Source organism: Mus caroli, unplaced genomic scaffold (genome assembly GCF_978045245.1).
Source record: "Mus caroli unplaced genomic scaffold, Mus_caroli_1 scaffold_3, whole genome shotgun sequence".
Classification (NCBI taxonomy): Eukaryota; Metazoa; Chordata; class Mammalia; order Rodentia; family Muridae; genus Mus; species Mus caroli.
In genome coordinates, this window is record NW_028227258.1 from 26,923,993 (window position 1) to 26,939,690 (window position 15,698).

General features: G+C 40.6%; 1 protein-coding gene across 2 annotated transcripts in view; it reads left to right on the top strand.

Annotated features, from left to right (window-relative positions):
- Nucleotides 1-15,698, top strand: part of Arhgef38 (Rho guanine nucleotide exchange factor 38) — a 113,407-nt gene that overhangs the window by 65,852 nt on the left and 31,857 nt on the right. For both annotated transcript variants that reach the window (XM_021159127.3, XM_085835511.1), the window contains exons 4-5: nt 7,038-7,185; nt 13,897-13,914. In XM_021159127.3, coding sequence (XP_021014786.1) covers nt 7,038-7,185; nt 13,897-13,914 — 166 coding nt within the window. The remainder of the gene's footprint in view (nt 1-7,037; nt 7,186-13,896; nt 13,915-15,698) is intronic.

Genomic DNA, 15,698 nt, shown 5'->3' on the forward strand with positions numbered 1-15,698 from the left:
CAGGCACCACTTCCAGTAAGAAGTAGAAAAACTACTTCCTTATGAGCAATTTCCCCTTCAGGGGAGTCTCTCTCTCTCTCTCTCTCTCTCTCTCTCTCTCTCTCTCTCTCTCTCTCTCTCTCTCTCTCTCTCTCTCTCTCTCTCTCTCGTTTGTTTTTTTGGTTTTTGGTTTTTGGTTCTTTGGGGCTTTTTGGGGCTTTTTGGTTTGTGCTTTCCCCATGGTTTCATTTCACAAAACACATGCAGATGTGCTTCTTAAGGTGGACTTTGCCACTCACAGCTGCTAGACATTTGAGAACTGCCAGACCTATATTTTCAACCGGGTGTATGGTCGATCCAAGTTCTGTAAATTTGGAAGAAGAACTCGGAAGAACAGGTTCACAACTGGCAATGGGCGCTGCATTCATTTGTTTGTATTTCCGGTGGAAATGGCAAGCCCTCCACAGGTGAAGGATACAGGATCTAAGGCATACTCCCTACTCCCTCAGCATGTAAGCTCCCTGTGTAGCTGTTACGTCCCCAAGCACTGAGAGCACTGTATTCAACAAGCACTGGATGCATGAAATACAGAGATCTACCAGAGACGGACAAATACAGAGGCGGATGCCAAACATTGGACTGAGCACGGGGTCCCTGATGGAGGAGTTGGAGAAGGGACTGAAGGAGCTGAGGGGAGTTGCAGACCCATGGGGGAAGCAACAGTGTCAACGGGCCAGAACCCCCAGAGCTCACAGGGACTGGACCACCAACTAAAGAATATACATGGAGGGACCCATGGCTCCAGCTGCATATGTGGCAGAGGATGGCCTTTTTGGACATTAGTGGGAGGAGTGGCCGTTGGTCTTGTGGGGATTCGATGTCCGGCAGGCAGGAGTGGGTGGGTGAGTGGGTGAGCACCCACCTAGACGCAGGGAGGCAGGGTGGGATAGGGGGTTTCCGGAAGGGAGACCTGGAAAGGGGATAACACTTGAAATGTAAAGAAAATATCTAATGAAAGAAAACAATAAAAGGACAGGGGGAAAAAAGTTAAGTTGTTACCAAGTCAGCCTGCAGTTTGGGCCAGTGTTATTGTTAGTGTAACAGATAAGTATCACAGAACAGTAGCAGGTAGTCTCAAAAGAGATGTTTACTAAAGAGAGCTGTGGGAAAATGTGGCATCCTCTGTGTTATGAACCTTGAGTAGAGACAGGATACTGACTTACTGCAACTGTGAGGATGCTCCTCCTAGCATTCAAATCTGCAGAAAGCAAACAGGTTTCACGTCCCGATCCCGAGTTACCACCAGAATCAATAGCCAGGTGCTTGAACGTCAGAGCAGGACTGACACTTAACCGGCACGCATCCCTTTGTTGACACAAACATGATTTGCTTACACTATACTACAGACTCTGGATAGAAGCAGAAAGGAACCCAGGGCAAAGTTGCATTCCATGTTCTGTCTGCATGTCCCAAGAATGCACCCCAGTTTGTCCTGCCCAGCTGCTAGGCTGTCTCCCATGGTTGGGAATCCTGGGAAGATAACCACCTCAATTGCTGAAAGGCTCTTCTTTGAGAGCGCAGTCCTACCACACATGCCAGTTTTCCACAGCTTTGGATGTGGTGATGCCACAGGTAGGACACCCCTCCCATCTCCTTTCTTCTTGTTTTCCTCTTCATGGTCTACGGTCCATCACTGGTCCCAATTCCACACCTATCTCTGACTCCTAAAGTCACTCACCTGCAAATGAGATTCCTTCTCCACCGTAGCTTCAGAATCATAAGCCAAATGGATACATTTTTCTGAACATCTCTTGTGCTGTTGCATTTGAAAAGCTTTTACTAAAATACTTTTGAAATCAGAAGAGACTTATCATGATCTCTAGGAAATAACCTGAAGCCATTAGCTCCAGGCAAGAAAAGAGTACATATGGAGGGACCCATGGCTCCAGCTGCATTTGTAGCAGAGGATGGCCTAATCTGGCATCAGTGGGAAGGGAGGTCCTTGGTCCTGTGGAGGCTCTATCCCCCAGTGAATGCTAGGGCACTGAGGCAGGAGGGGGTGGGTGGATGGGCGGGGGAGCACACTCATAGAAGCAGAGGGACAGAGGAGGGATAGAGGGTTTAACTGGGAAGGGTAATAACATTTGTAATGTAAATAAATAAAATAGCCAATAAAATTAAAAGAAATAAAATAAAAAATAAAAACAGCTCCAGTCAAGAAAACAAACAAACATACAAGCCACTAAAGTGTTACTTTAAGAATTCATGTAAAGTTTCCCAGCTTGCTCTCCTGAAAACAGTGTTTTTCTTCAAATATTGTAATAAAACAGATACTCAAGGATAAATCTATTTTAACCCCATGGAAGCACATCTTACTTGCCACTTGTATTTGAACTCTATAGTCTGGCCGGAACTCCCAGATACCCTCAGCAGTCTCCAGGCAAGGTTGGGCTAAAGGCAAGGGCTGTCGCTTCCTTAACTGCTGTTTCCTCTTCCAGCTCCCGCTCACGGTTCCTCCCCACTCTCCAGTTTCAGAGAACAGAGGAACTCTAGGGAAACACAGCAAGCATGTGAATGACTCACACTTGCTGGCTAACCTGCCTTATTTAGTCCAAGCATCTTGGCTTCCAACCAGAGGAGGCTAACCAGGCTACAGGAAGCCCACCTTGGCTCTTCTGCATGCTGCAGGCAAGGCTGTCTCTGTTGGGAATGACAAGTCTGAGCTTTGTCACCCAGGAAAGTGATACCTGTCACACTCAGACCTCCAATCTCCTTTTCAGACAGCGATTACATCTATCCTTACTCTGGGAGCCTTCCTGGTCTGTTCTCTGCATTCTAAATATTCAGGCTTGACAAACAAAGACAGAAAAATTGTTGAGATATAACTCAGACCTTTAATTTTTTTTCTCTAAAAATATTTTTATGGCAATTCAGTGATTAAAGAAAAAAAACACTTTTTACATATATGTAAAGATACTTTTACCGAAAATGTGTTGAGAAATGTACTTCATTACAGCTATTGCAACTCAACTTTTAAAATATAGTCCAAAGCTATCAGGGAGCTTGTCCCTGTAGAAGATTATTTCTCTCTCACACAGCGGCCAATTAATTGCCTGTGGCTCTGCTTCCAGGGATGGGGTCAGACCTTTAATTTTTAACTGAAGTTCTTTTAAAACATCATCTCCTCCTGACCTTGGAGCTGAACTTATAAATTATTTTTGGTCATATACAATTCATTGCCTGATTTAAGCTTTTTGTGAGTAACGGTGTCTCATTTCATACAGTTTTAAAACAAAATGTTATGAATCAGTACTTCTCTTAAAATATTTCCTTCAAAATAGGAAAAGAAATATAGTGTATTGGTTAGAGTTGAGCTCACCTGGGAGAAAAGATCAAGCAAAAACAAAACGCTTGTGGCATAAGAAGGGGGGTCTGTCTGCTCAAGCTGGTGGCAGCTTTGCCTTTCCCTCGGTTTTTGCATCACAGAGAAATAGGCACATCTTCTTATACCAAAAGTACTTGGAGAAACCAAACTTTCTATTGCTTTAGGGGAAAAAGTGCAACTAGGTGGGGGAGGGGAAGACAATACAGAACCCCAAATTTCAATCTCTTCCATCCTAGGCAGTCAAAGATTTTCTCTGTACTTTACCCCTCTCATGATCCCCTTGCTTTTATAGCTCCCTGGGCTGAATATGCCCCCTCTCTGTACTGCACAGCTCTAGCATTGCATGGTGATGTGGTGCAGCAAAGGGAAACTTACTCTTCCCTCTCACCCCCACTGGCTTATATCAACTGCTGGGACGATGGGTGCTTTACATTTGTCTGCAGTACCAATGGTAGGGCGCAATGCAAAACAGTCATCCAGTAAAATCATTGTTAAATAAAGATGAACTAAAAAGAAACCCGTCCTTTCCTTTTTGAGCCACCTTTGTACTCAAAACCTAGGGTAAGTTGCTTCCTTGAATATCATGGCTTTCCCCCCGAGTTTGCACACTGACAGAGGAAATATAGAACCACATGGATTCCACACCACATAGTATGACCCATCTCATGGGTAGGCGTGGGCTTGTAAGAGAAGAGAAGAGACAGATCACCAAGGACATTAAATTAGAAGAATCTCAATGCATTTACATCAATCTGTGAGAGGCAACTGCCTATCGGGAACAATTACACCAGGGCACAGACTGTGTTTGGAAACTTGCTTTTAAAGGCAATGACTAAAAAAATTAAAACAGACTTGATTTTGGGTTGGGTCTTGTTTATTTATGTTTGTTTGTGTGTTTCTCTCCTTTGCAGGATAGTTGTTTTGGGGGAGATGTCATTGCAAAAACAAAAAGTCTTAGGTTGTAGAATTTTTAAAAAGAAGATGGTAGTTTTGTTCCCAGTGTCAGGCAGCCAGAGTGAAATTACCTTCCCTGGTCGTGGTCCACTCCTTTCTCCATTCTTAAACGTCCCTCCAGCACACATATATTAGCCTGAGCAGTTGTCCTTCACCAACTGAAGAAATGCAGCCAAGACTTAACGTTACCGTGGAAACAGAATCACTTTTGGCTGTGAGACACCTCGCTTCATCAGCAGTATTATGAGGCAGAATGGGCTGGGAGGGAAATCAAATATTCTGCCCACCAGTGTTACAGCTGGCCTCTGGGTGAATAAATGACTTTCAATTAGAGTACTTAAATATATTTTAACTTCAATAATTATTATTAGAGCCCCAACTGAATTTTACTTGGAGATTTAAAAAAAAAAAGCTTTCACTATTAAGGGGAGACCTAGCAATTCTGGGACACTTCTGCTAAAGAGCATACAAGGAAATTTGGAAGTGATGGTTTATTTGCATGTAAAGCAAGTATTTCCTTTGTTTGTAACTTTCTGATTTAGCCATATGGATTTATCATGCTGCTTCTTTCTCCTCCTCCTCTTCTTCCTCCTCCTTCTCCTCTTGCTTCTCTCTTCTCCTCCCTCTTTTATCTCTACTCTGACCTTCTTTGTTACAAACATATATATTTGTAACTGCATCTCATGTGGAGATGTGTAGGGATGCCAGGGAGCCTCTATCCAAGCCTGCACTGATCTTATTTCCAGGGCTTAGGTCTATCCCAAACATCCCATTGCTGCCTGGTTATACTACTTGGAGACTCTCTTCTCTTTATTTCAAACCATAAGTTTACTTGCATTCCTCCCTTATTTTCTGATGCTGTTTCTTTCTGTGTGTACTGTTATCTTAAAGGGCAGATCTTCAAAAGTTATGCTAGGAGAAGGATTAGCCCAGTTAAATCCCAGAGATACCAAGACTCCTTCATCCCTTCAGCTGTCAAAACGTACAATTCACTGGGTTAATTCCAGGTCACCCAAATTTCTCTCTCTCTCTCTCTCTCTCTCTCTCTCTCTCTCTCTCTCTCTCTCTCTCTCTCTCTCTCTCTCTCTCTCCCTCCCTCTCTCTCTCCAGAATTTAGCTATAAGTAGAGGAAAAATCCCCTATAATGAGGAAGCAAATAAATGAATAGAACAACAAAACTATTCCTGAACTCACCATTCAAGCCCTAGCTTCTGATTCTGACTGTAGCAATCTTCCCACTGCAGCCAGCATTCAGCAGAGCTCAGGTGTGTAAGGGCTGAAAGTCAAGAACACTATCTGGCCTGTAAACCTGACTTTGTCACACCCTAGCAGGACTTGAGAAGAATCAGTTATTTGCTTCCAACTCAGATTTATTCATTCCCAATTTGTACAGATAAATAGCCTCCTATTCTCTTCATGCATGTAGAGAAAGAAGCAGTTTCATGTATAAAACATGTTTAATGTGCTCAAAACAATCCTGTTTCTGTAGGAAGATTGACTTTCTCCTATTCTATAGACAGCATGTCCACATCGCTGCCAATCAATACAGCTATTGAAGTCAATTCAGCTTCCAAATTATTACTGATCTAAAGCTTAAACTGCTTTCTGGGAATAGGTCCTGTCTCGTGTTTCCCGTACGTTGCCCTCAGCGTCTGATGCTTACAGTCAGTTTTAAGAGCTTGGATGAGTGATTAAATCAGACTGGCATTTGATATGTACTAGGCCCCCTATATTTCTAGTTATATCATAATATCAAAGAGGATTCATCAAAGGTCTGGACACAACTGTTCTAAGCTGTTTCATGAGGGTACTCTCCTGACATTGCTTCACAAGATTACCCAGTTGAACTTTACAAGGAGTAATTAACCACCCTTTCTCCTTTCATATGTAGAAAAATGTTCTATTTGTCTGAACTCATTTTAAAATTTAGTTGTATGTCACATGTATGCAAGAGCCTACAAAGGCCAGAAGAGAGGCGCTGGATCTCCTGACTTGGAGTTAGAGGCAGTTGTGATCTATTGTGTTGAGAACCAAATTTAGGTCCTCTGGAAGAGCAGTAGGCACTCTGAACTGCTGAACCATTTCTCTATCCACACACCTATTCTTCTCTTCTCTAAATTCTGTTTACCTTCCACGGAATTTTAAAAAATGTTGTTAGTAGACTAAATACCAATAAAACCACATACCTTTTATCTCCTATCATTTTGATAAGCCAACAAAAGTCTTTTTCCATTCTGAACATTTATTACATGTGTGCTCTACTCTGAGTTTTGCACACACTACATGTCTTAATTGTAATTATATCTCAACAAAATTGAATCTCTTATAGCTGGTAATTTATACATGAGGAAACAGAGTATTGGAATCATTTTCTTAAGTCTCAAAGGCAGTCGGTAGCACAGCTTGATTTACACATGGGCAGACCACTCTAATCTAGTCTGCTCTTAACTGTGATTCTGTGTGCCAACCCATTAGCTCTTTGTCATTTGCTTTATAAAAGGCAGAAAAGAAGAGAGGAAAAGGGAGGATGAGGAGAAATGGGGTGGGGAGGAAGAAAAGAAAAGGGGAACTATCCACTCAGTGTCTAGCACACTTTCCAAATAATCTGGGCATCAGCGGGGACAGACCTGAGTTTTTGCAACAGTCAACACTGAGTAATAACGCATGAAATGTCACTTTGGTCTGATGAGATCATTTTGTCTTTGTTTATATTGCTCAGGAGAGGTCTTCTTGCAGATTAAAGGACCGCTGGAAGATATTTATAAAATCTATTGCTATCACCATGATGAAGCGCACAGTGTCCTAGAGTCCTATGAAAAGGAAGAGGAGCTGAAGCAACACCTGAGCCACTGCATCCAGTCCTTAAAGTAAGGTCTTTTTCAGAAGGCGACTCCCATCCACTCTGGTTGCTTAGCGGGGTCTTCTGCAATGGACCAGGATGAAAGGTCACACATAGCTAACATTCTACAGGGTTTGCCCAGATAGCTGCATTACGAAAGGTTGATGTGCTACAAGTCAAGATCACCTTTTATTCCTACCTGACATGATGACTAAGATAACATGGGAGACAAAGATTCAAGGTCTTGTAGGGATGGGGGGGGGGATGCTATATTATCAAGTAATAATTATAAAACAAACCTGCCATTCATGCATTCCCAAAGGCTGGTGGGTAGCAAGTTGGTTACATTAGTAGAATTCCTGAATAGATTTCCTTCCTTGCTGCCCTAATTCACGATGGGGAGATTGAGAGGTTATTAAGACCTCCGCTAAACTTAGCTTCAAGACTATTAGACACTCTGTCTTCCTCACCCACAATACGTTAGGAGGCAGCAGAGGGACTGCATGACCATGTACGTGATATGCATTATTTTTTCCAAAAATAAATACCTATTCACGAAAAAATCTGAACCTATACATTGAAATAAGAGTCTTTAAACTCTTGCTAATCATTACCCAGTCAATTAATAATCACCATTATAATCTTTTGTGAACAGGGAATGATAAGCCTGTGCTTGGTCTGACTTTTAGATGAAACTGGCATCATAGTGCACGTATTGTTTCCTAGCACATGACATTTAAAGCTAAGCTCACTCTCCTTTTTCTCACCTTGTCACATTTTCCTATGGACTTTCCCTCTTAATGACTCTATACTGTCAGCCAGGCTGCATATTGTGTATGTGCTGGACTGTGTCAGGTCAGGGATTGACCAGTTTCAGGAAGCTGAGATGTTCCAGTCAAGATGCAGCAGTCTGAATCTCTAGTATACCTTTGTGTGTTCTGTTGTGTGGGAGGAAAGGGAGCCCTGCTTTGATAGAAGAAGTCTATAGCTGCATTGAGGTGCAATATGGAGACCGCCAGAAGACGTTCCAGACTTCAGAAATGAAAATGAGTTTAATTTGGTCCTCATGGCTTAAAACAAAACAAGACAAAACCAAAACCAAAACCAAATCCAAACAAACAATAATCTCTTTGATTCAATTTCAACTTTATTGTCCTCTGCTGGCCAAAAAATTTTAGGTCTTTAATGTTTTTCCATACTTAGAGAAAAGAAAAAGAAGAAGAAAAGAAGAAGGACATTTATGGAAGGCTTGTGCTGTGGTGTGTATACATCTGGGTGCAGAAAAATATACATAAATAAAACTTTATACTCTCCAAGGAGATCGGCATGCAGAGATAACTCATGCACGTGTTCGAGGAGCAGCTCTGGCTGATTTTGACTGTTCCAGTGTAGGTCAGTCATACCACATCAGCTTGAAGAAAACTTAAATAGGTTCTTCTAGGAATTAAAAGTCCTTTCCACAGACACGTATTTTTATCCTCACATAAGATAATGAAGCATGCATTGTATCCTCTGCATACAAAAAGCCTTCTCACTTTAAATAAGAGGCAAGATCTAATCCAATAGATGTCACTTTCCTTTGGGTTCTGGAGATAGTAGGCAGAAAGAAAGCACACAAAACATGAAGAACTGGCTCCTTCGATTGCCTTCGGTCTAATCCCAGTGCCCCATGGACCTGGAGAGGCAGCAAGCTTGGACCCATAACTTTCCTGACTGCCTCTCAGAAGCTGCTCTGGTGCGAGTAAACATATGTGCCTTCAATAAACTTTTGATTCCTAAGAGAACAGAGCCTGCTACAGAATTCTCTATGTAGCACAGCTGAATACCGTTTTCTTTAGAAGCAGTTAAAGATAGAGGTAATTTTAGACTCTCAAATTTACCCTTCAGACCTAATAAGTTGTTTTTGTTTGTTTGTTTTGACCTTCAAAATTACTGTCCCATGATGTGTCCAATTTTGCGTACTCAGAACCATTTTGACTTTTAGAAATAATTTGACCCGCCAAAAGCTGTTAAGGTGCAGAATGCACAAAATCCAAATGAAACAGTATTGGCAGAGCTATTTCTTAAGGGAAAGAAAAATCAAAATAAAATAGTTTAAGTTAGAGCTATTTTCCCCAATGTAGCCTTTCCATGAAAATAAAGTTAATGGTGGTTTGTGCAGGTCTACCTGGGGGGCTGAGTGCAGGAGCATTATTGACATCACTATAATACTGACCTCAGCTGAGATAAAGCTTTAAATTCTGAGAAACAGGTTTTCAAACAGGTTTATAGGCCAAAGAGTCCCGAACACCCGCAGGGCTTGGTTTCCCTTGCCAAGTAATCAGTCAAAGCTATTACTGTCGCCCTGGCTTTTCCTGCTGGCTAAATAAAGGAGCGGCTGCCATTTCTAATGAACATTAGCCCACAACCTCCATTTTCAACAGTGCAAGGGATACTGAAATGAGTCGGTTTGAAGCAAAATATATCCATGTGAAAGGTAGTTTCATGCCTCAGACTCTAAAGTGGATTTTTCAAGCGACTTAGGTTACATTTTAGCCAAAATTAAAGTGTGTTTATTGAGGGCCTCATAAATATTTATTATGAGTACTAGCTAATGTTGAAAATATTTTTTAATATGTAAACATGGTTCTTGGCCCCCAGGAACATAATCTGTAGTCAGAGATAAACACTGGCTGGAAAGCTTACCAGCAATACGAAGGTGATTTACTGCCTGCCTCAGTAGGTCCAGTTCAGGACTAACCTCCAACAGGATGGCAGAGATACTACCTAGGCGTGTATGAGATTCAAGCTTAGGAACCCCAGGTATTCTTTGAAGCCCATTATCATTCAAAAGAGAAAGTTATATTTGTAGCCAGAAAATTAGTTTTGAAGTGTTAGGGCAGTACTTCTTGGTGTGTAATTCCTCAAGTGCCAGATATACCAAGAATGTGTATTAACAGTGAGCAACTTAAAAAAAAAAGTAGGGGAAGATGGTTCTAGGATTAAGACTACTGGCTGCTCTTATAGAAGACCTGGGTGTGCTTCCCAGTGCCCACATGGTGGCTTGCAACCATCAGTACTGCAATTCCAGGGAATGCCCTCTTCTGACCTTCTTGGGCACCTGGCATTCACATTCCCATGCTACACATACACATAGCAGGCAAAATACTCACACATATAAATTAAATCTTACTTTAAAAATTAGAATTATTCAGAAATGCAATGTGCATCTGCACCTCCAACCTAAAAACTGGACTCGTGAGAGCTCTTTTTACTCAGCAAGGAGTGTTTAGTGGGGTAGCAGGAATGGCCCCCGGGATCACCTGCAATGCTATATGAATATGACTCTGAGTCTAGAAGCTGTTTTCTGAGGACCTCATTACTTTGCCTCTTTGGAGTTACTACGATTTCTGATCTATGTGAAGATGTGAAAACTGGACAGTTATTTAGCAAGCGTAGGTATAATGAGAACAGCCTTTTTCAGTTTTTCTAGTTAGAAATGTTACTAAGGCCGCTGTTATATGTCAGTGGCCCCAAAAGGTCTGTTTAGTTTGTAATAAAATAAGAACAATGGAACTTTTGTAAGTGTTTTGGTGGCTGGAGTTCATATTTCTAGCCCCATTTCTTGGTATTACAAAGCAGTCTGTATTTATCTTCGTGGTAACAACGGTCCCATCCTCAGGAGGAAGCCGCTTACCTTTTAGCCCTCTAGGCATTCTGCACACGTTCTTCCTGTGGCCTTCCCACCTGGAGAAGCCGCAAAAAAGCCCATGCAGTGGACAGGCCAAGGGGCGGCACCCTTATTCATTCACTGCCTTCTGTGTTTATGCTAAACAAAGGGTTCCAGGTAAAAAAATCAAAGCCCCTTTCAGAAATTCTTCCATCTCTTTACTGTATGACGTTGTTTGAAAACAGACCATAATTTTTAAGGAATAGCCATATAGAAACCTTTAATTTGTGAGTCAAATTATAACAGGCCCAGCAGGAGAGGGAGGTAATTATTTAATTCCATAAGTAGCTTCTTCCTAGATTGTCCATGGCTGAAATCACCTTCTGAAAAGCTTCACCATCTATCGTGGAAAAAAATAAAAAGGATATTTCTTCTTTAGTGGTGAAAAAATCAGGTGAAATTATAATGCGGTGCTTGTCCCTTACAGAACATGGCTTCCACTATTATACAGAACATGGCTTTCTCTATTATACAGAACATGGCTTCCTCTAGTATACAGAACATGGCTTCCACTATTATACAGAACATGGCTTCCTCTATTATACAGAACATGGCTTTCTCTATTATACAGAGCATGGCTTCCTCTAGTATACAGAACATGGTTTCCTCTAGTATACAGAACATGGCTTCCTCTAGTATACAGAACATGGCTTCCTCTAGTATACAGAACATGGCTTCCTCTATTAGAAAAATGCCAGGGTCCTTTATATACAGGTATGTTACATTAAGTTCATGTGTAGTTTTATTATAATTTCAGATTGTTTTGTTGAAGTAAATGAAATAGAAAGAGTATTCTCCTTCAGGACTTAAAAGCAATTTTTAAAAAAATTTCAGTGTATTCATATTATATATGTTATATACATTTATATTATATATTGTATTTTATATATGTGATCTACAAAAAAACCCTAAGAAACAAAAAGCTAAATCCTAGAACATGTGCAATTTTCCATTAGAGGAAGATATATATTATTATATTATTGGAAGAAGGTAAATATAAGGAATTGGATGTAAGACAGCCAATTTTTTTTCAGTACCTAATTTTTAAAATATCAATCAATAATTACCTAAAATTACAACAGGAGTTCATTTTAAAGACTGTAACTTTGTCTTTGATTTTTATTTGAAGGTTTTATTCCAAGATGTTAGGAATCTATTTACAGATAGAGGTCTGAGGACGGAGGAAGCAGTTGCTTCATTCACATGTAAATGTTTTCCACATAAAACATTGAAGAACTGGGACATCTTTAGCTTTTTAAATCCAATTCAGCATAGTTATTTATCATTAAATTTTTATCTTAATCACTGAATAAAAAAAGGCTAGGCATGATAGCACATGCCTTTAATTCAGCACTCAGGAACCAGAGGCAGGAGGATGTCTGTGAGTTCAAAGGCAACCTGCTCTACAGGGCAAAGTAAAGGACAGTAAGGACTACACTGTCACAAACAAACAAACAAACAAACACAAAGGCCATCTACTGCTGAAAAATGAAGTCATGTAATTTTTACATTAAAAATATTCCCTGAATTCTAAAAGATTAAAAGGGACAAGGAGGCCCTGGGCATCATATGATAAATGGACGTCATCATGCTATTTTGTAATAGCTACCTGCCACATTTAGGAGAAAACTTCCATCTCTTTTATTTCTTAAGTTTTGGATGACTAATTCCCACTGTTTTTTAGGACTAAGTAGTTTCACACATACTATGAGCCCCTAACACAGTCTTGTTACTTTTTAGATTGGTGTCATAGAAATAAACAAGCCATATATAAATCCTTGCCCAAGTGGAGAGATAGACAATAAACTAAAGAAGTGTGATATATAGTATGAAACATTAACAACCATTATGGAGAAAGAGAGAGAGACAGAGAGAGACAGAGAGACAGAGAGAGACACAGACACAGACACAGACACAGACACAGACACAGACACAGACACAGACACAGACACAGTCACAGACACAGACACAGACACAGTCACAGACACAGACACAGACACAGACACACACACAGACACAGACACAGACACAGACACAGACACAGACACAGACACAGACACAGACACAGACACAGACACAGAGACACAGAGAACAGGGACAACCTGAATGGTGTGAACTTTGCAAAGGTTTGTCAGAGAAGGCTTGGCCGCGAAAGGGACGTCTGAGCAATGGCCTGAAAGGGATAAAGGAGTAAGGTCTATAGAGATCTAAATGGAAAGCAATCTGCACAAACGAAATAGCAGGCTTAAAATCCTGGAGGCTGGCGCATGCCTGCCTGACTTTACTAGGAGCATGAAGTCTGTGGTTGCCATAGCACCCGGGGAGAAATGCATATTAGGAAATGGGGTAGAGAGGCAGTGAGAGGAGACAGGGACCCAGTGCTTTTCCATGGAAGGACTTGCTTTACACAAGTAAAGAGGCAGCCACCAAAGCTAGCAGGGCCTGCATGAAGGCTCTCTTTGAGAATACATGCTGGACTAAGACCGTGCATAAGCCGACCATAGGGTGCACACTTGTAATCTCAGCCCTGGAAGGCTAAGCCTGTGAGATTTCCAGTTTATGGTTAACTTGTCTATAATGGAAGTTCAAAGTCAGCAGAGGATACACGGTGACACCCTTGCAAAAAAATTATTTTCCTAAATCTACATAGAGTACAGAGGACTTGAAACCATTATTCTACAGGTCAGTTTAAGTGTTACTTTTTAATCTCATAATCATGGTTTGCCTCCTGGTTATACGATAGATTTTTCAAGATGTAAACACAAACATTTAAATACAACTTTAAATTATTAAAATTTATTAACTGAATCACTAGTTTGGATTTTAGATATGGTATCTAGCAAGAATGGTAGTTATATTAAAGTGTCATTTTTGAACACATTACCAAACAAAGACACTTGTTTCAATGAGGCATTCATGAAACTCACTCACTACTTGATATAGTAAAATTTGAAGCATCTGTAATGTTGCATACTATCCCATCTCTATGTGGGGATTTTTATTGATTTACTTTCTCCCCTTCTTTTACAGGAATATATATATGCAAGAGTAAGTACTCCTTTTTCTTTTCAATTTTTAATTTTATTAGATCTTTGAGAATTTTGTAAAGTATACATTGATCTTATTTGCCTCCTCCCCCAGATCCTCTGAGCTCCACTCCATCTTTCCACCCACCATGTGTCTTCTTTCTCCACCCATCAAGTCCAGCTTGTGCTGCAATCTATCCATGATTGTTTGGCTTTCCCCTGGAGCATGGTAGACTTACCGCAGGCAACATTTGTAAAGAATACTGATTCTGCCTCTCCAGTACTTACCAATTGCAACATCTCCTTGGCGAGGGGTGGTGCTCCATACCTACTTCCCCTCTTCATTCTGATATCTAGTCTGGCTTGAACTTGCATGGGTTTGTGAATGCTGTCACAGTTGCCCCCGAGCTCATATGTACAGCTCTCTTCCTGTGTCTGTCCCTCCTATGTCCTTTATGCCTCTGTGTAAGCAATGATTCTTTAGTCTTGGGTGGATGAGTGTGATACAAATGGTCCATTTAGTGTTGGAATATTCTGTGTCTCCGTTCCTGAATAAGCAGCTCATAGGCTTATTTACAATGCTTAGGCCATAAGCTAAGCCTCCTCCACTAGCTTATAACATATATTAACCCGTTTATACTGCTTTATGTCTCCCATATGGATAGCTACCTCTCCTCAATTTCGTAAGTCTGACTTCCTCTGAGTCTTCTCAGGCTTGACTCTTTCCCAGAGTTCCTCTCTTTCTGCTGGCTGCCCCACTTTCTAATCCTACCTCAGCTTATTGGCCATCAGATTTTTATTGATGGGTGATGCTTCCACACAGTACACAAGAGGTTATTTCTGCATGATGGTTTCCTCCTCTTGGTGTGTTCTAATGTTTGATTCTAGGAATTTTACGAATAGTTACTGACTTATTTTTATTTCTGCTTTTAGTCTTTTAATTTCCAAGAGTTCTGAATTCTTCAGATGACCTCCCCTAGTTTTGTTGTTTTTTGTTTGTTTGTTTGTTTGTTTGTTTTTTAATCTTCCCCCAGTTAGTTTTTGACATGGTGTTTTCTAAAGATTATGCAGGGATGAACCTAGGCCCTCTGCACATATGTAACAATTGTGCATCTGAGTCATCATGTGGAGCAGCAGCTGTCTCTGACTCTGTTGCCTGACTTTGAATCCCTTTCCCCGAATGGGATGCCTTGTCTAGCCTCAATACGAGATGTGCCTAGTCTTACTGCAACTTGATATGTCAAGGCTGGTTGATATTCATGGGATGCCTCCCCTTTTCTGAGCAGAAGGGGAAGGGGGTAGGTATTGGGAAAGGGAGATGAGAAGGAGGGACTGGGAGAACAGGAGGGAGAGGGAGCTGGAATCAAGAGATAAAGTAAATAAATAACAATAAAAATGTAAAAAAAATCAAATTATAGAGCAAAGTCAAATAAAAGAACAATATACATCCCTTCATTCAGTCACTCAAAAAAAAAAAGTGTTTTCAACCGATTCTTTTTGTTTTGATTTCCAGTCACCTCTGCTCCCCAGTCCTTGAGATAACCAGAAACTGTTAATGATAAATATTCAGAAATGCTTAAAGATTGCTTTTCTGTCATTACTGCTTCTCTAACCTCAGCTGCATGAGTTATAATTCATTTCCCTCCTTTATTCTTCTAAAACTTAATACCTTTATATTTATTTTGAGTTCTGTTTTTTTATTCATATGCTATTTGTTATATAGCTCTCTACAGATTTATTATTGACTTACAAGTTCCATAAGGATATTAAATTTTAAAAGCTCTCTTTACGGTTTCTATAAAGTAA